This window comes from Ochotona princeps, chromosome 1 (assembly GCF_030435755.1).
Source record: "Ochotona princeps isolate mOchPri1 chromosome 1, mOchPri1.hap1, whole genome shotgun sequence".
In the NCBI taxonomy this organism is placed as follows: Eukaryota; Metazoa; Chordata; class Mammalia; order Lagomorpha; family Ochotonidae; genus Ochotona; species Ochotona princeps.
Genome location: NC_080832.1, coordinates 38,178,613 through 38,199,299, shown reverse-complemented (window position 1 = coordinate 38,199,299; position 20,687 = coordinate 38,178,613). Strand labels below are relative to the sequence as shown.

The following is a 20,687-nucleotide window of genomic DNA, read 5'->3' as shown; positions in this document are numbered from 1 at the left end:
CAACAGTGTTGGCTGCTTAGGCAAGTGATGGCATGCAAACATTTAAAATATAACGCTAGGGCCCCCAAAAAATCTTCGTATTATAAATATTGAACTTTATCTGGTGTCACTTTGGGTGCACGGTTTCACACCAAGAGAATGCCTCATCCCTTACCCTCACTGTTTTCCCACTCACCCTGCCTCGTAACAATCAGATTTTAAACTCTTTCTACTTTTCAGTGCAGAGCAACTAAGTGTGCCCACATGTGTTGCCTGTGAGAACAGGCACCTTGTTTCCTGCAGACCGGGTATCCATGGATACTGCAGTTTCCAAAGAAACGCTGCCTAGAATTTTCCCCATGCCAGCCTCAAAGGCCTTCTTCAAATGGAAATTGACATGTGAATTAAAGGGACAGACATCAGTTCTTTACCACAGCCTTGGGCAAGTTGGCATGGATGGTCTCTCGCCTGCCCCTGTTGACCTTTGTGTATCCTTAGAGCACCAGCAGGGGTGGACTGCTTATTTTAACCAAGGGAAGCGTGGAAAGGAAACTGGGTTGAGGGATTCTCTAGGACTTAGTGACTTCTGCAGCACTCTTCCGTTTCTGCATGTCCTACCTGATGACAAATGCTCCTATTACCAAGGTCTTAAGATTTATAATTCAGACAGGGAAATACACAGAGAACAGCAAATGGCATTGGAAAATGTATACCCTGATTCACATCCCCAAATGACCAAAAGGGAAGGGGGAAGGGGCAGGGCCTGTGAGCAGGCTTCCAAGCCCATGATCAGGAACTGAAGCAGGACACAGTGAAATTAATTCCACGTCAGGCTGGAGACAGGTCGTCTGAGGGGGCCGTACTTCCTCTGAAGAAAGAACGCATTCCTTGTCTATTTGCTTTTCTGAATACTTATCAAAAAGTCACCTGAATAATCTTTTCTAAAAAGCAATTATGATTACATTTCCTCTCATTCTGGCCTTCAGGGATATACACTGAATAAAACAAATAAAATTCCCAATAAATTCTGAAGTTTAGGCTCTTTAGTATTTATTTAGTTAGTCCATTATAAAGGCACTGTCCATCCAGTCTTCAGGCAAGGGTTTCTCATGATCACTTTCTCCTTCAAGGTCAGTTTTAGTGCCCAAAGAACATCACACTGCTTGCTGATGTCCATGCATCTTAAAACACACAGGCTAACATCTGAGAAGATCAACGGACCAACAGCAGCTAAACACAACCCCACGAAATGGAAAACAGCGTTTGTCACAGGAGTGCTGCAGTGTTAGGAGGGCAGCTCCCTGGTGGCGGCAGCTATGTTAGCATTTCTCTCTGCCTCCAGTTCAGAAACAATCTGGATGATCTCAGGGTGACTGAATTTTCCTGCAAAGGAATAAGAAACGAGCCATGTTGAAATCACATTAGCTTCCCCAGCTAACCCCCAGCGCTTAGCAGGTGTTCCTCTCGGTGAGCTGACCTACACACGTCTCTCCAAAGCAAAAGATTTCAGGTCCTGAAAGGGGCCAAAGAGAACCACTTGGTGTTTTAGCCACCTGCTGTCACTGCAAGTGCCACTCCGGGAGAATGTAAGGCCGAGATGCAGATAAGAAATCACCAGTGCAAGTGGAGCTGGGGAAACTACCGGACATCAAGGCCGAGATAATTCGGGGGGAGCAAGCTCACAGGGCTGAGACAAAGCTCCGTCCAGTTCCTACTTGCAATTAATTAAAGAGGACAAGTAGTAAGACCAGAGCTTCTGGGCCACACTAGAATCTAAACAAGACAGCAGACACCTCTCTTGTAGACACTTCCATTGATGTGTGCAGTCATTCTTGGTCTCCAACTCACCCCACACTTCTACCCTGCATATCCACCAAGTTCCAAGCTATTGTAGGAGATGGTGGCTAACACAGGGGACTGTCGAACCCAGCTAGCAACTCATCCTCACTGTGGTTTCCTAGCTGTGTCTGGTGTTGCATACTGTTCCTCCCACGCTAAATTCTCTTCCACTCAGTTTCTACGCTAGTATCTCCTCTGAACAGTTCATTTTCTTTCTTGAAAGCTGATACCTTGTTTGCCCTGAGCACCCAGCTTCCCTATGACATATGTGCCTCACATGGGGCCATACCACAGGCAGAGGTCTGACTTCTACTTTCCTGGCTGCTGTTTCCAAACTGTACTCAGTCCCTCAGTGTAGAGGTCACTCCATCAGACCATACCACTCACTGCCCTTTCTGTTGGCCATCATTTACGGCATCGCAGGCCATGCTTGCCTGCAAAATTGAATGCCAGCTTTGGCGTCAAACTAATACTGCCCAGAAGAATTTTTGGCAACCTCAGTGCCAAGGACGATCCCTCCAAGAACCTGGCCTTTGTGCCCATGACCCACTCTCCTAGAGGGATCTTTGTTCCCTGCCCCCCAGCCACCTCCTCCTGCAGCCCCCTCCTGGGACCCAACACAGCCACGAACGGGGAAAGGATGAACTGTCCCTGCGGCAGACTGTCCTCCCACACCCCCACGTTAGATTCCCACCACCCCCATGCATTAGATTTCAGCCAGCAGTTCTTGCCCCTTGACTGTTTCCACTCACACAGAAATAGGCACACGTAATCTCCCGTGTCAACAACAGACACAAAGATGGGATGTGGCTACATTTCAGTAAGACTTCACTCTGGGAAATGCACAAAGGCCAATTTTGCCTTCTGGTCATGGACTGATGATCCCTGGTTTCTAACATCATTCTATCTGACTAAAGTTAATATTTAGGAGGACTGCCTACATTTCAATGACTTACTACAGGTGGGGCTGAGCAAGCAAGTGTTCGGGAAAAAAGAACTTGCAAATCACATCGTTAAGTGGAATGCAGGTCAGACTGGAGGACAGTGGCTAGCTCCAGATCTGGTGCAGACAGCAAAAGTAAGGGAACACTTCATTCTGAAAAGGAGGACTAGGAAAGGGGCACAAGGGAGGTGGGTGGCCTTAGACTCCAAGGCTTTTTAGGCCACCCACAAGCATCAGTATTTTATGTCTTGAGAAAAAGAAAAAGCCACATGAAAAATGGCATGATGCTTCTCTCTCCAAAGCCAGACAAACCCTGAGACTCAGAAACACCTTGGCAGAGATTAGAGCAAAGGAACAATGCAGAAACCATAAGGGCTTTAACTAGGGCAGAGGCAGGGGAGCTGCAGAGGGAGAGAGAAGGGAAACTGAATTAAGTTCATTGTCATGCAGATCACATCTTAGAGCACAGTGCATAAGCCAGGGCCTTCCTCTGACAAAGCCACCTGTGGGGTCAGAGAAGGACCAGCACCTCAGGGTTCTTAAGGCCATGGAGCTGAACTGAACCAATCTTGGACTTGAGGATAGTGAGTATCATGATGCCTAATTTTCAGATGAGGAAACAGGAGATTGCCCAGGGGTACACAGTGGGCCACTGGCAGCAGTGGGTCTCCCTAATAATACAGCATTAGACACTGCCCTCAGTAAACCAAACTGAAACCGGTCCTTGCTGAGAATGGTGTCAAGTACCTGCCGTGGAGTCGAAGAAGTCCTGCAGTCTCCCAGGTTTGTTCTCAAGCTCTTCGTATTCAGATGCCTGAAGAATCATCTCACACTGATCCAGCTGCTTCACAAACTTAGCTTCAGCACTTGCTTGGGTTTCATACTCCTAAGGCAGAAGACAATCACAGCAGCGTGATGAGGACTGCCCAATGGGGTACTCCTGCGAGTGGGCACCTGGAACCAGAGTCACAGCCCAAAAGCACATTCTCTATGCAGAGCCTTCTGTCTTGACCCGGTGCCCATGTGGGATGCTGGCCTTGCAGACAGCAGCTTCACTTGCCTGCTAGGCCAGAAGGGCAGCCCTAGATCATTAGTCTACTTCAGTGGTTCAGATCTTTGACATTTCACACTGTCATTTCATCCTTTGCTTCTCAAGCATTCGTGTCACTCTCCCTCTGATGTCAGGTTTCCCTTTCCATTGTAGGTGAATTTGTTGCTTTCCCATTTCCTTTTGATCACCACTTAACCTGGGAATCTCTGTCCCCCACAGGACAGAGTTAGTGAAGGTTCTCTGGGTTGTGAAGCTAGCGAGGATCTGAGTCTTCCAGGCACAGGTGTGCGTACATGTCTTGGTGGCAGGAGGGTGGTGAGCTGGAGTGGCTTTCCTACCTTTCCTTCCCCCCTGCTCTCCCCCTGCTCTCCACAAGCCTGGAAGATACAGCTTCGGGAGATCTGCTCCCAACTGCACAGCACACATCTCCCAACTACAAATCCCAACCAATACCTAGGGAGTCACTACTCCATTTAGACTAAGGTGCTCGGAGCTAATGTTGTGACATGGCATGTGAAGACGCTTCCTGTGATCCCAACTGAACACCAGTCGAAGTCCCAGCTTTCCCATTTCTGAGCCACTTCACTATTCTTGTACCTGGGAAAGTAGCAGAAGATGGTGCAAGTGCTAGAACCCTGCCACTCATATGGGAGACCCAGGTGGAGCTGTAGGCTCCTGGCTTCAGCCTCACTCAACCCCCACCAGCCACTGAGGGAGTGAACTAGAGAATATAAGATATATTTCTTTCTAACTCTGCCTTTCAAGTAAAGAAAATAAATCTTGAGGGAAAAAGACTGAAGTGTTCCCAGTGCATCTCCCTATAGTTTGTAATTCCATCCCAGATGTGCTCAGATAATTAAAATGCCATATTCCTTCAGCAGCATGGCATGCTGGGCATCAGAGAGCTTTCTTGGTTTTTATCAGACACTTTATTCAGACAAAGGTAGCTATCTGAAACTTAAATAACTGAATACTCTAAAGAGGAATCATTTACATGTGAAACCAAATACATTTTGTTTTCTCTAAAAGGCACTTAAAGTGACTGTATTTAAGTGTTTATTCAAAGCCATGATTATATATTTATAACTGAAAAATTTAAGCTCATGAATGAAACATAGGAAACAGAGTACTCTAAGCACAGCAATCTAAAATAATTTTTCCCCCTGTGAAAAATGGAAATAGATAAAAAGATTTAAAGACCATTAGGAAATACATTTCATGGCAAATCTTGGTGAACTTACAGATTTTTTTAAAAAAAACCTAAATTTGGAGAAATGACTAAACAACTCCTGAGTCCTACAGGAGGCAAGATGAGGACGAAGGCAGAGGCAGGAGCCAGCTCCCACCAGGCTTAGGGTCCAGGCCCCCAACCTGGACTCCTTGTCCTATCCTGCAGCTGCTTGTAAGCACTGAAGTTTCAAGTAGGAGGACTCATGTTCAGATTTACAAGTCAGAATATGACATTAACTACAATACAGATTACTGCTACAACAGACGTGAAGAAGTCAGGCTTTGAGACTGCCGCCACTAGCAGACACTTTACAAGATCCTAGCAGCAAAATGTGAGCATGTGGCAGGTGTTAAGAAATCTCAAGGGTGAAGAAATGAACTAAGATTTGAAAGTGGGGGCAAATGTCCAGCAGAAATCATCAAGATGCTGGTTAAGATACCTGAGTCCTGCATTACAGCGTCTGAATTCAATTCCAGGTTTCATATCCTGATGTCAGCTTCCGGTTAATGCAGACCCTGAGAGGAAGCATATGATGGCTCAAATAACTGGTTCCCTGGCCAGTGGGAGACACTGAACTTTTAGCTCCCAAAGTCAGTCCTGTTCCATCACCACTGTTCCGTCCCCAAAGTCAGTCCTGTTCCACACACTTGCTGTCAGTTAGCTTGGGAAGTAGTCCTGACATGCAAACAACTCTGTACCCAATTGGTAGTGAAGGGAAGTGAGGACATGCAGGTATGCAAAGGAGGACTGAGTGGACTTACTTAGTGGCAGGTGTTGGGGGGATGTGTGTGTGTGGTGGTAGCAAGGCAGACGCTGGAAGTGAGGGACACACAGCTAACGTGGGCCCACTGGAAGATGACTGCGAGCTCACACAAAGGTGCTGGCAGTTGTGAGGCTCAGCAAGCCAGGGTTGCAACAGTGACTGCAGGTGCCAAGGATCCTCACACTAGTACTCCCCAGCCTCCGGGGGGCACTGGAGATGACAAATGACTAAGGACTCAGATGTGGGCTTTGGTACAGGAAGGAATCTATGTCCTAAAAGCAGACAACTGAAAAAGAAGAGAAGAGTAGGAAGACTACGAGGTCTGAATGACCCTTCCTATTGCAGAACAAAGACCTACTGTGTCTAAAGTTTACCTTGTGGCTGTCCGACTCTCCTGCCTCCCAGCGGTTCAGCCGCCAGGGTCTGGAATTCTCACTTTGCTCTACTCAAACCCAACTCATACTTCAAGGGCCAGACAGGGAGACATTGTTAAAGCAGCCTTTAACCGGATTGCATTTCCGAGACTGCGAACTTCTGACAATGCAGAGATCAATCCAGGGACGCTGGGCTGTGCTGGGCATTCGGGGCTGGGGGAACAGCTCCTCTTTTGCCTTCAGGCTCCAGACTGTTATTTCTTTACATCAAAATGCAGGTGTTAGGGAAGACAGCATTCCATGAAACTTTCAGAAAAAATAAAGAAGAAAATACTTCCTCTTAGATTGTTGAAATCTGATTTCATGTGATGTAAAAGAGAAATTACATTCAAGAATGTTTAATCATTTTAAATGGATGCAACCCTTTGGACTGATTTATAGTATTTACAGTGGTGAATAGCTGTCAGGGTCTGTAAAAATTTCAAAACTCAATCAACTAGCATTTTCTATGTAACTAGGAATATTCTCAGCTCCACAGGATAGAATGATATCATATTTTCTGCAATGAAATTCAGGATGTGTGGGCTGGAGATGGAGAAAAATAAAGCACACTATTTGCCAGGTGGCATTTGAAAAGCTCTATATTTATTAGTTAATTCTCACACCCTATAACTTATTTATATTATTATTACTGCCATTGTCTAGTTGAGGAAATTTGGGCATAAGGTAAGTAAGGTGCCCAAGATCACACAGTCAGATACAGAGGAGCCATTACTGGAGTCTGACATTTGAAGCTCACGTCCTAACAGTGGACTATGCATAGATCATTCTGGGTAGCTGTATTTAAAAAAATTCATGCCTACCTTGAAGCTGTGAAATGTAACCTCTGAAGGTGACCATTGGAAACAGGGTCTCAGCAGAGGTAATTACATGAAAATGTGGCCCTGCTAGATCAACGTGGGCTCTGATCCAACAGAGGGAAAGTAGGACAATACTGACACATGGCAAAACGAGGTGACTCATGGGCAGGGACTGCAGTGAAAAAAGACAAAGAAGGACACTCCCCTCATGCTTTAGAAGAGAAATTTTCTTTAACAAGTTTTATTATTTCAGCCAGTGACAGTTATGAGACAATGCCACTGTCACCTGCTAAGAGGGTTATCAAACATTTTAATTCTCTGTTTTACATTTATTCAAATCCAAAGTCTTTCTAAGTAGCCATGGTAGTGTTCTCTTTGCAAAAGTGTCAAATTTTTAATTCAAGTAAAGTTTTCAGGAAAAGTTTTAGCCACTAACTGATAATTAAGAGCAGTATTTAAGATATGACTGTATTTATAAAATTAGAAAGCACAAGTTACAAGCTTGAAACTGAACCCTATATTGTAAAAACAGGGCCCAAAACCATCATGTCTATTTCCTTTAGCCCAAGATGTCCTTGTCTGCCCTTTATCAAAAAGAATTCAGTGACTTGAGGGAGTGGTCCTGTTGGCCCTATGAAGTTCTAATTCACCAGACTGGAGAAGTCATTTGCTTCCCCAATAGATAAGAATCCTGACTGGTCATTCTTGTGCTGGGCGGTTGTGTAGAGGAATTCCATTTCTGGGCAGAATGTAAGTGCTGCCTGTATGTCACTATCACACCAATGACAGCCCTCCTGGCCATGATAAATTCCCTAAAGAGCACAGCATTACTGACCAATCAAAGGAAGCTCATGAGTGTCACTGGCAACCAGGAACTTGGACATGAGCAAATCATAAACTTCTTAGCCCCAATTTCATTCTATAAGAACCTGCACTCTTAACTCTTTGGGGAGCCTGGGAACTAATAACTGCCAGGCTCCTTAGTCTGTGCTATGCCATAAGACCTCTTTCCCTCCACCATCTCGACGTCAGTGATTGACTTGCTGTATGTTGGGCAATTAGTTTCGGTTTGCAGGTTCTATAACACCTTCAGTTGGTTTAGGGTGTTTTTCAGCAACAAATTCTTGTAAAAATGTTTTCAAATAATGAGGGTGTTTCCTCCTTAAGAGACAATCATGGATCAGTTTCATAAGCTCCACTGTCTTTTGTTTTCTAACTGTGTATGAGACACAAGCTAATTTCACTCTGCTACTCGCCAATTTATAGGGTATTCCAAAAGTAGGTAAGCGATCAGCTGGGCCTGCCTCCCAGCCACATACCATGCATACTTTGCCAGATCTGATTGAACCAATCACTCACCCAATAGTTGTTAAAGGTACACAAAGGGACCAGAATTGTTTTAGGTTTCAGCATTTTCTTAAGGAAAATAATACAGTACCATTATAGAATGCCTCTAGCAAAGTCTGGAGCAATACGCAGTTACCAGAGAAGCACTTCCCCTCCCATCAAACGATACTTGATTTTCACACCAAGGGGACTGAATGAGGGCATGAGAACTCTCAATTGCCTTCTTGCAAAATAAATGAGTTCAAGTCTCCTAAAAACTGGTTCTCTTAGTGTTCTTAATTTCATGGCTGTGAATAAGGGCATGTGGACCTATGTGACACTTCACTTCTAGATTAACTAGTTTAATTAGAGTTAGGTAACACATCCTTGTACAGCATGTAGACAGGATGAGATTCAAGACCAGGTCTGTCTGGCTGCAAGGCACCAACGCCTGATAGGGCTGCTGTTCCCACAACTGAGCCACGCCCCAGAAGTGCCAGTGCACCACACAACCTGCTGCTGTCGAGCAAAGCATCCCTAGGAGAGATGTGGGCAGGGCTTCCACACCAGGCACGTCCCACCTCAGGCTCAGGACAAGAGAAAAACCTGACCCAGCACACAGGGCAGCGGGAGAGGGCCAGCTTTGAGTCTCAAGGCAGAGGCAAGGCAGGGTGGGCGTCTGATAGCATGAAAAGAGAAGACAGTCGCCCCACAGTCGCCCTGGCTCTGAAGACAGGCTGAATGAATTAGGCGCTGAAGGAAATAATGAGGGTGAGGGAGAGGAGGAGTGCAGGTGGGAGGCAGAGCTACCTACAAGGAAGGAACCAGGGCAGCTGCAGGGACTTGACACCTTAAGGTCAGAAGGGGAGCTTTTATTTTCTCACAAATAACTCCAAGAGGAGGATGCAACGGGAGCAAATGGCTTAGCCTGCCCTCTCCTGCTAGCGGAAACTCTCCCTCGCTTTCGGCAGTCCTGGGAGGGAAGCAAGCATGGAAGGACCTCTGCTCTGTACCTGGCATTTCAACAGCTCATCTTGGGGCAGCCCCAGCAGCCCTTCAGAGGTTTGCCAACAGGCCACGGACCCAGCAAGGGGAATGTGCCCAGGGCAGTGGTGATGTGGAGGCAGACCTTGTTTGGAATTACTTTCTGTTACTGCTCTTTTCACGGATGAGAAACAGGTGGGTGGATGTAGGTAAAGCAGCAGGTAACCTGGGCGTCAAAGTCTGAACAGGCACTTGGGTGGCAAGGGAAATAGAGGACATAAGAGAAAAGAAAAATATCTATCAGGTGTACAAAATTTCTGAAGCCACTGGAGGAGAGAAGACCAAGCAAGAGAGTCATAAGGAAAGCTTGTTAAGCTAGCATGCCAACTGAAACACTGATCAACTACACCAATGTAACTACAACAAATGCAAATGAATCCATCATGTATACGTACTTCCCAAAGTTCAAACAGCTCCTTTCTGAGGTCCTCCGGCAGGAGTTGAGTTATCTGCTTCATGGCTTCCTGAAAGACAAAATCATGGTTTTAATTATGTATTCATATATCTAAGTTAGCAACCAGCCTACAAAAGTCTAACAACAGGCTCACAGTCTTCAAAAAAAAGTTCTGTTTAATTATTTAAAGGCCAGAGTTGCCAGACAGGGAGAGGCATAGAGAGAGATCCAACTGCTGATTCACTGCCCAAATGCCTGCAACAGCCAAAGCTGGGCCAGGCTAAAGCCAGGAGCCAAGAACTCTGTGTATTTCCCAAGCCCGTGGCCATGCTCTACTGCCTTCTAGGCACATTAGCAGGAATCCAGATACGCAGAGGTGAAAGTTAATCCCAGGCCCTCTGATATGAGACATGGATAGGAAATTCAGGCATCTCCAACCGTGGCTTAACCTGCTGTACCATGATGCCAACTCTATAGGCTGAACTCCTATAGGTATAGCAGAATAAACTGAAATACACTGGAAAACGTTAATACCTCACAAGAAAGCCTGCTGTATATACCACATAAGTGTATTTCTTCATATGATCTGCATTTAGTGCTTACTTTGTGGTCTCAGTAAACTACACACACACACAAGATAATAAGGATATCAGACAATTACAGAAATATCAGACGCCAAGAATTCTACAAATCATGGATGAATCACAATAGGATCCACATCAATGTCAAGCATAAGCATACTGGAGTCTCCAAAAGAAAGGGGGAAAATGGCAAAATCACACTGAATTATAAGGAACCCCCAATTTTTTTGCTATAGTATAATATTCATCTTTTATTGTAATGTGTTTATTCTGAAATTTAAAACATTATACAAATTGGCAAATAACTGCATTAATATAAAATGGCATGATAGGGAATCTCAACTGAACTTGAGCTGTGGTTATGCAACAAGGTGGAGGAATCCACCATGGTGGGAGGGTTTGGGGAGGGGTGGGGAGAATCCAAGTACCTATGAAGCTGTGTCACATAATACAATGTAATTAATGAATTAAAAATAATAAATTAATTTAAAAAATGGCATGATAGAAATTTTCTACGTCCACTGCTCACAGGCTAAAAGGAATATAAAAAAAAAAATCACCCACGTAGCACCTGAATGCTTCAACTCCCGCATGAAGCTTCTCTCTTCTCCCCACGAAGTGCCAGCATCTCAAGAAAGACCATACGGGCTTCAAGTACTACAGAAAGGACTTTCTAGTATCAAGCTGGAAATTGTAATTCTCCCATTATGATTCACTCCAATCTACCCCCAGCTTTCCAGCTTTCTTCTCACTCTCAAGTACAAAGACACAAAAGTGGCCAGTGACCCAGATGGGTTGGACCACCTGTGGTCAGAGAGATGCACCTAAGGGATGGCCCCACAACCCTTCCCACACCACTCAGAGGCCATTTCCAGTAAAACTGGAAATGTGTGTGTGCGTGTATGTGTGTGTATACATATATATACATACACATATATAAGTGCATATAATATATAAGTAACATATTACTGCTATATATTAACATTTATATATTACTATATATATATATGCAGTATACATATTACTGAGGGGGAAAATGCTGCTTCTAAAGCAAATTATTTTTGTCAGTGTGGACAATATGCTCCCCCAAATATAACCATCATCTTAAACAGTGTGTAAATGTTTCCTATATTTTCATTTTCTCAGCAGAATTCAGCAGACAGAAGCCAAGAAAGAGGCCTGAGAGTTATCAAAAATGCAGAAATAGGGGCCTGCCACAGTAACCTAGCAGCTAAAGTCCTCACCTTGAACGTGCTGGAATACCATATGGGTGCTGGTTCTAATTCTGGCAAGCCCTACTTTCCATCCAGCTCCCTGCTTGTAACCTGGGAAAACAGTTGAGAATGGCCCAAAACCTTGGGACCCTGCACCCATAGGGGAGACCTGGAAGAGGCTCCAGGTTCCTGGCTTCAGATTGGCTCAGCTCTGACTATTGCAGCCGTTTAGGGAGTGAATCCTCCTCTGTGCATATCTGACTTTCCAATAAATACAAAATAGATCTTCTTCAAAATGCAGAAATAAAAGAGAATGGCAGCATGGAGAGTGTTCTGGGCTTATTTCTACCATTTTCCCGTTTCTTCCCTTGTTTGAGTTGCCCTGGTAGTCTTCTACAATATCACAGATTTCTCTCAAAGGGCTACAGACGACTTTCAGCATCTTCTTTGTAGTCTCACTCTTCCAAGGCTTCTAACTGCAGAGGTTATACCGCTTGAAAAGATCATGGTTTTCAGAACGATTTTTGGCAACATAAAAGGCTTAATTAAAGTAGTCAGGGAAAAGCAAAAAAGCTAAAAACAAAAATGATCGTGTGTATGTGTATGTTACTGAGACAGGACAAAGCCATTCCAGAGTAAGCCATACTTGCCAGTGCAGACCACGAGTACAATCACCAGCTTAAATGGTGTGTTCAGTGGTAGAGCCGTGGCATTCTAGGACCCTAAGTAGTATGGAATTCAGGGTATTCTTAAGTTTAATTCTCCCTTGCTTCACAGTTAACAGACGTTTTTATAGAAAAGATTGTCTTCTCTCCACCATTCAAGTGTGCCCACTCCTTTTGTTTAAGAAAACATTGAAAGACATACAGGTACAGCCACATCAAAGTCTAAACACTTACACATAAAAGCTTGGTGTTGGCATAGGATTGATTTTATTTCCTTTACCATGACATGCCCAGCACTGAACAGAGTGATTTCCATGTTGTCTGACCAAGGGGGCACAGAAAGGAATTGTCACCCCATCTTCTCCCTCCCCCAGTCACTGCCCTTGCTAGATACCATAACTTCAGAGTTTGTGGAAAAACTGATTTTGGTGAAAAATACTTTGAAACACAGATAGATGAGAGGTCTTCAAAAAGTTCAGGGAAAATGAAAGAAAGTATGCATGGACTCCCAAAGCACTTTGCCCTGGAAGAAATCTCTCTCTAAATTACACGTTTCGGCACACTTTCTGAAGATCCTTCAGCATTGTTATGAATACAGCCTATGACCAAATCAATGTTGTAGAAACATCTAATTGCTGACTTACTAATAAGTCCCCTGTTGTTGAAAATCTCCACATTCTTTGAAAAACAAAACAAAACAAATCAGACAAAACAATTTTACTCTTTCCTTGAAACTGACTAATGACCTTTTTGGCTAAGCTTATTAATGCTATTTATTACTGACATTAATTCATCCAGAACTGAAGTTTGAGACCTCGGAGATAGTCAACATTCCTTGTCTGGTGGCATATGCCACCTAATCACTCTCACATTTTAAAAGGAACCTTCTGAAATGAACCCCACTGAAGCCCAGGGCACACAGCTGAGTTCCCGTGCCCAGCAGTAAGCTCTGCCATCCCCATTTCTACACTGCTCATGCACGGCTTTCCAGTGACAATTTCCCTTGCTCTGTTAGCATGGTGTGTCATGTGCCTGCCTGGAGTTCTGAGCTGAGGGGAGCTTTCACGGAACACCTGTGGTCCGTTTTGTGACAAGCATCCGAAAAGCCCTACTTGTCAGTCACACTGCTCAGGCTAGCACAGTGTAATGCCTTGACCGGATGCAGATCAGGTATAACAACCAGTTCACCAGTTACTAACTAGCTCTACATCTCTGGGGAAGAGACTTAGCTTCACCATCTTCCGTGTTTCCCCTACGGAAACTGGGACTAGCTAACGGACTATCACAGGGATCATCAGGTGCTCATTCTGGCACAGAATCAGCACTCTGTTTAAATGCTGGCTGCATCTTCATTCTCTTCATCTTTCCACGTTCATTCTCATGATAACGTTCTCTCCTTCTCCTTTTACTATCGCAAGTTTCAGCAATGCTAAGCCTTGCCGACAGACACAGATTTATGATGCCTTGCTCTTCCGAGAATCTTTCCCTTTACAATGAACTCTAACACTTCAAGTTCCATTCCCTTAGATATTGATGATCTCGGGCCCGGCGCAATAGCGTAGTGGTTAAAATCCTTGCCTTGCACGTGCCAGGATCTCATATAGTTGCCAGTTCTAATCCCGGAGGCCCCACTTCCCATCCAGCTCTCTGCTTGTGACCTGGGAAAGCAGTCGCTGACAGCCCAAAGCCTTGGGACCCTACACCCGTGTGGGAGACCTGGAAGAAGTTCCTGGCTCCTGCCTTCTGATTGGCTCAGCTCCAGCTGTTGCGGTCACTTGGGGAGTGAACCATCAGATAGAAGATCTTCCACTCTCTCTCTCTTCTTCTCTCTGTATATCCACCTTTCCAATAAAAATAAATAAATCTTTAAAAAATAGATATTGATCTCTATTAGGTACCATCTACCAACTCAAACTATAAATATAGAATTATATTTTTATATATTAAAATATATTATATTAGCAAACCACAAATACTGCTTTGGGTCCTCTTGCGTCCTCCTTTTTCTCTTAATACCTACTCTCTTCCAAACAATCAGCCTTCTAATTGACCAAGTATTTTTTCCCCCTTCCTGCTTCAGTTTCCAACCTTGCTGATTCAGTCTGCCAGCCTCTGGCAAATGACACATCCTGCTTCTGCATCCACACTCCACCTTAAGCCAAAAGACCTCATCTAATTATCTTAATGCATGGTTCTGACAACCAAATCTTGTTCATAAACACCATCTGCATTGAGAAGGAACACCTCCAGGATCTTCCTCTCTGGCCCTAAATCCTGCCCAACAATAGTAAGAAGCAATGAAGGATCAGTGTTCTCCAAGCTTCTGGCGTGTTATCCAAGAACCTGTGATCTTTAAAGATGCTTCCGCAGTCCCTTCTGCTTGGCACAGCAGCAATGGGCAACAACAGCCTAAAGGATCCAGGACATCAGAAAGGCTTTCATCCCAGCTAGCAAAACAGCAACACCCTTTGGACTGTTCCCATCTGCTTTGGGCCCCTCCCGGTGGCTGGGAGAGACTTCACACTAATGCTGATTCTTTTCCAGAAGGTTCCATCCTGCAGTAAACAAGGCTGAGACAGCCCTATATTTCTACTGTGTTAAGCAAAGCCCAGTAAAAGTAAACACTAGTTTGCTGCTTGCTTACTCCAGCAGCTGTGCTCACCAGAGACGAGCTGAGACTCCTGATGCCTCCCCACCCCCGAGGGTCAGGCTGTCTTAACTCTTCCTCTCTTCATCTGAATGTGTCTGATGATCCGCTAACACTTCAGTCTGTAATTTCTCCTCTACAACATGTAGGCTCACCCTTGAATGAAACAACCACCTGCAAAAGCAGCAGATGCTGACGCAAGTGCCTGGGCTCCTGCCACCCACTGGGAGACCTAGACAAACTTTCAGGCTCCAGGCTTTGGCTTGGTCCAGTCCTGGTTATTGTACCCACCTGAGGAGTGAACCAGCAGGTGGAAGATTTCTCTCTGGCTCTCTTTTCTTGCTTCTAGAGGAGCAAAAATCCTCTTAGCTACTGATCGCTCCACCTCCTAAGCTCTGAAAACAGCAATTTAGACACACTTGCTCTGAAAGACCACCTCCTCTATTCAGCCCATCGAGAGTAATCTTTAACACCTACAATGAAAGCAGTTCATCAAAGCCCAGGGCTGGGACCAACCATCGGTCAACACAAAAAGTGATTTCCCAGCCTCTGCTTCAAATATCCTTGCCTTTGGCCATGGGCTCTGAGCTTAGAGCTCACAGTGACACTGACAAAATACATTACTGCTCTACTTATTTCTTATTAACGCAAATATTCTTTATTTCCAACCACTAATTTAAAAAAAAAAAACCTTAAAATGTATTAGATGAAACTAATGATTACACTTGGCATTTACAAAAGTTTTTCCCAAACAGTTTAAAGAATCTGCAAATTTACTTAAGTTATTTCCATTGTTCTAATAATGAAAGCCATACTACCCATATCCACATGCCAAGGAGAACTGAAACCCACATTATTGTTCCTGTGTTGGACAAGACTGAGGGCAGCAGTCATTCCCATTGTGGCAAACAGGCCAAGAACAAGAAAACACCAATCTGCTGCCTACTCCAGGAAATCCCTGCTTCTGGAAGACAATGACTGCAAACCACCCAAAACAAAGCAGTTCATTCTTCAAGCTTCTCACTAAGACCTTCTCTATTCTCACCAATCCGAAGATGTCCTCAGACCCCTTAAAGCCCCATTACCTACTTATCTTGTAAGATCAACCTTAACTTTGTCCAGGCCATACCCTAAAACTCCAAAAATTTGTAGTCTGGACCTCCCTTTTGCTAGGAGACTTCTAAAACACGCAGGTGGCGTTCTCCTTTACTGCAGTGGGTCTAACACTCTCAGGTTTGCTTCAGCCATTCTGGCACAGTCTTCAGCACAGTCAACACTGACCTCTTCTCGCCTATGTTTTTCTTCTTTGGGGATGTTATCTGCTGGTGCTATGTCCCCAACGATGCACTCTGCCATATCGTGAACCAGGGCTAGGCGGATACATCTGACCAAGCAAGAAATGGTGAACAAATTACACAGAATCATATTCACTACATGTCCTTGTCTATAATGTTTTTGATGTTAACATAATACACAGTATTTTCTGAAGTAATTATATTCAGCATCTTACATCCCTCTTGAACCAAAACCTCTTGTTGGTATTCGACCCATGAATGCAATGCACAGGGGAGGATGTTTGCATGATTTTTTTGAAAAAATAGCTCATTTCTCATTTCTCAAATCTACCTATAAAGGGTTCATGACTTCATACAAAACCAGCAGATGGCCTGAGACATTTACTGATACAAAATTGAGAAACAATCCCTTTCACCAAACTGCTAGGGAGGTGCCAGAACAAGACTGTTTAGAGAGCTGGACAGATTTGGACAAATCTGGTTATGAATGCGGCATCCACTATTTATTAGTTATGTCACCTTCGCCAAATTAGTTCATGTCTTTAAATGTCCAATTTTTTTCTCACCCTTTCTTTTACCATCTGCAAAACAGGGCTAGTAACACTTTATGAGGTTACTGTGAAAATTAAACTTGATAATTTATGTTCCTGGCACATGTTGCTCACTCAACAAACGACTATGATTACTAGCGAGGAATGATCAGTAATTATGATAATCATCATCAAAATAACAACGGCAACTAATGAGCCATTCTTCTCAGGCAGCCAGTGTGCTTTACAGTCTATTACCAACAGTGCCACGCCGCACAGCCTCCCTTCAGGCTTCTGGGCCTCCAGTTTCTCTCTCTCAACTGTTGGACTCTCAGATTATCCTTAAATTCACCTCTATTTGATTTCACTTTCACCTAGGAATATTTGCTAAAAATTTCCCCAGTTCCACTTCCTCAGCTGAGCAGGAGGACTCAGACGCCTTAATGAATCCTTTGTTACAATCAAACTGATGTACTTCTCACGTGTAGAACACTCCTCCACTTGGCTGCCATTAAGGCTGACCCCTCCCCTGCATTTTATACGTTCCCCTCTCTCTCCATCAGCCCAGGAGAGCCCAGTGTGTGGACCCTGCCTCCCCAATAAAATCAACCAGGAGCAGGCATCTCCCTCTGCTGCAGAATACCGTGCTGTCTCCATACCGTAACTTAGTTTGTACTATTTAAATGGAAGCCACTTTTGATCTGTGCAAATCATTTGGGACTGAATTCTGCACTGTGCTCAAAAGGCATCGTAAACACTTGTTGACTGACCTTAACAGGGAGATCACCCTTTTCAACTTTACCTTGGAGATACACTTCCAAAAAGTCATTTCTTCATTCGGTGATACTATTCCTAAAAGCAGCTAAAAACAGTACGCAAACAGCATGGCAGGATTTGAACCCGGCCCTCATTGGCTGCCTCTGAAACCAAGGCAGCTTCTACCATTTGCCAGCCGGAACACAGTGTAGCTTACAACACCAAAGCAAATGAGCACTCAGTGTTCCCTACTGCCACACAGTGAATCCCTGTGTTTGTTTTTGAGAAATATTAGCATCCAAGACTGTGACACAGACCCCGGTCATGGGAAGAAGTGCATGCCAGCCACACTGAAGAGGCCCTCCCAGCACCCAGCTTACCGGTCCTTATTAAGATGGTCATCGTGGGTCACCATGGCCATAACTGCCATCCGGTACATGTGATCGGATACACTCTCTGGCTTCTCCACATTTCTGTAGACCCAGCCAGTCCGTGGGACCCTCTGAAAAACATGAAGAAAAAGACATGTAGAAAAACCAACTATTATAAACTGCAATGCTCTCCAAGAGCCACCCAGGAAGGGGCAGGGTCTTGGTAGCCCATGATGATGCCGCCTGCATGTCGCTATCCCACAACAGAGGGCCAGTGGGGCTCTCTGCCTCTGATCCATCCATCTGTGAATGAAGCAAAGAAGGCAGCAGATGAGGGCCTGGGGCCCTGCTGCTGACTTGGGAGGCCTGATCACAGGTCCAGGCTCTGGTCATCTGGGGAGTGAACTAGACAGTGGAAAAGTATGCTCTTGGTTCTCTGCCTTTCAAATAAATGATATATATTTTTTTTCCACGAGGCAGGTCTAGCAATAGGAAAGAGAAAAGACAGAGAGAGGAAACTAGTTTACAAACACACATGCAAAATCACCACCATCGAGGTCCTGTGTTACTGGTTCAGGCACAGCACACACAGCAGTCCTTACTCGTACACAAAACGCTGAGCTTCTCCTAACTCCCAGGTCTTGGGCGTTTGTCCGCAATCTCATCCACACAGGTAGGAAACACCATGGTGTTTGCTATGAGCTTGATTAAGTGCCAAATACGGAAATTCTAAGCAGAAGGTTTCAGGACGTTCATTTCTGATTGCCTGAGGCAAAACCACTGGCACCGACTCCGCCCCAGAGGTCTTGGGACACTCACTGCCACTTCTCAGAAAGCCACACTTCCCAAGGGCCCGTGAAGTCGCAAAGGATCTCTCAACTACAAAGAAATCCTGCAAAATACAGTAACCGGGACGGAAGCAGGTGAGGGCGCACGAAAACTCCGCGATGCAACTTGATAAAACCCGGGGCGGAGGACCTTGTGATTTCAGGAACTAACTGAAGGGCCGAATTGAACCTTCCGCTTAACATCTGCAGGGCCGATGGAGGCTGGTCTTCCCCGCCCCGCAGCTCGGCAGCTCCGGCTGCGGCGCTCAGGTGGGATCGTGAGCCAGGAAGGGTCCGAAGCGCCGCTGCGCACACCTCGGCGCCGGCCGCACCCCGGGAACGGCGGCCCCGGACACTCCCCACCCAAGCTGCGACCCCTCCGGCCCTTGGCCACCTGCCGCCCGTCCTCTCCGTGCGCCTGCTGGGAGGGCGGAGGCAGGTGAAGGCCTCGGCTTCCTCGCATCGCGCGCCGGCCTCGTCCCGGCCCAGCGCACGCTCACCTTGAGCTGCCCCACCAGCCGCAAGAACTGCAGCAGGGGCCGGGCCCGTCGGGCCGACAAGGCCACAGAGGAGACCGAAGCCATGGGGCTGGATCGCGACAGGAAGCGGAGGGAGGTGCAGGCCACGTGGCCTGGGCCTGAAGCTCCTCCCTACCTCCCCGCTTCCTTTTCTCTCCCTCCCCTCCTCTCCAGCTTTACAGCATCTCTTCGTCTCGTCTCCCCTCCTCCCTTCTCTGTCCCCTGCCAGTCAGTTTTGCCATTCGCTCCCTTTCCTCACTCTGGTTTTCTGCGGCCCAGTCTTCCACTTCCTGGTCTTGGTGCATTTGCTTGTCTCAAGCTGGACACCCAATATAGTGCTGGTTTTCCAAACTCTGTTTTTTTTTTTAATTTATTTATTTTTTATTAATTACATTGCATTATGTGGCACATTTTCACATGCACTGGGATTCCCCCCGCCCCTCCCCAAACCCTCCCCACACGGTGGATTGCTCCACCTTATTGCATTTCCATAGTTCAAATTCAGTTGAGATTCTTTCATTCTTTCATTCTTTCATTTCAAGCATACAGTCCAGCATCTTATTGTCCTGGTAAGTTCAATAGTTTCTTGGTGCAACCATCTCTGGTCTGAAGGTAGAGCCAGCAGAGTATCATCCCAATCAATTAAAAGCCCCAACATAATATTTACAACCAATTACAACATTATGGCATTAATTGACATAGTATTGATTAACCAATATGTTAATAAGAAAATGCAGGTTCTCAACCACAACCTGTGTTATTTTGTAAAAGATTGCAGTTACGGTGGGAGGGGCCAGTGTGTGGAGGAGGATTAGACAATGCTGAACAAAAACCTTAGGGTTCAGGTCTAATTTCATCAGATTGAGGAAAGAGAAAGAGCTCCTCCAACTTCTCTTTTTCTTTTTTAAAGATTTATTAATTTGTATTGGAAAGGAAGATTTAAAGAGAGATTCTTCCATCTGTTGGTTCACGCCTCAAATGGCTGCAACGGCTGGAGTGGATATGATCTGAAGCTGTGTACACCACACTGCAAGAAGCTGGTGATGCAGAAAGCAACAGAACGGCTTGTGCAGAACCCAAGCTGACATGGCCAGCCTCTGTTGACTCTGAAGGTTTTTCACATTTTGAGGGTGCAGGTTTCTGGCACTATGACTCACTAGCCTGACTTGCAGCACTTAGCTCCCAAGTGTTCAGAACCTCCACTTGTGTTTTTGTTTGTATTCCCTTTGAACACCTTTCTCACAGAGTACAGTCTCAGGACCTCCCAGAAGACCTGCACAGCTGCTTGGGATGGAAATTATTGCAATCAGTATGCATGCGAAGGTGCTGTCTTTATTTCTTAAACACATCATTATGGAGTGTCTCTAAAGGCTTATTTCACTTGCTCAAGACTTAGCAATGGGAGGGAGGTTATTTGTAAGAGCATGTATTTTTAGGGGAAACAAGATGCAAATCTTTGGAATGCATATATATTAAATA

General features: G+C 45.2%; 1 protein-coding gene across 1 annotated transcript; it reads right to left on the bottom strand.

The window, feature by feature from the left end:
- Window positions 1–1,012: 1,012 nt before the first annotated feature.
- HDDC2 (HD domain containing 2) lies at window positions 1,013–19,350 on the bottom strand. Its single transcript, XM_004587219.4, has 6 exons — window positions 19,191–19,350; window positions 17,873–17,994; window positions 16,193–16,295; window positions 9,806–9,874; window positions 3,509–3,647; window positions 1,013–1,362 (listed from the first exon to the last, which is right to left on the bottom strand). The coding sequence occupies exons 1-6, from the start codon at window positions 19,272–19,274 to the stop codon at window positions 1,265–1,267; spliced, it is 615 nt and encodes a 204-aa protein (XP_004587276.2). The 5' UTR covers window positions 19,275–19,350; the 3' UTR covers window positions 1,013–1,264.
- Between the last annotated feature and the right edge of the window lie 1,337 nt (window positions 19,351–20,687).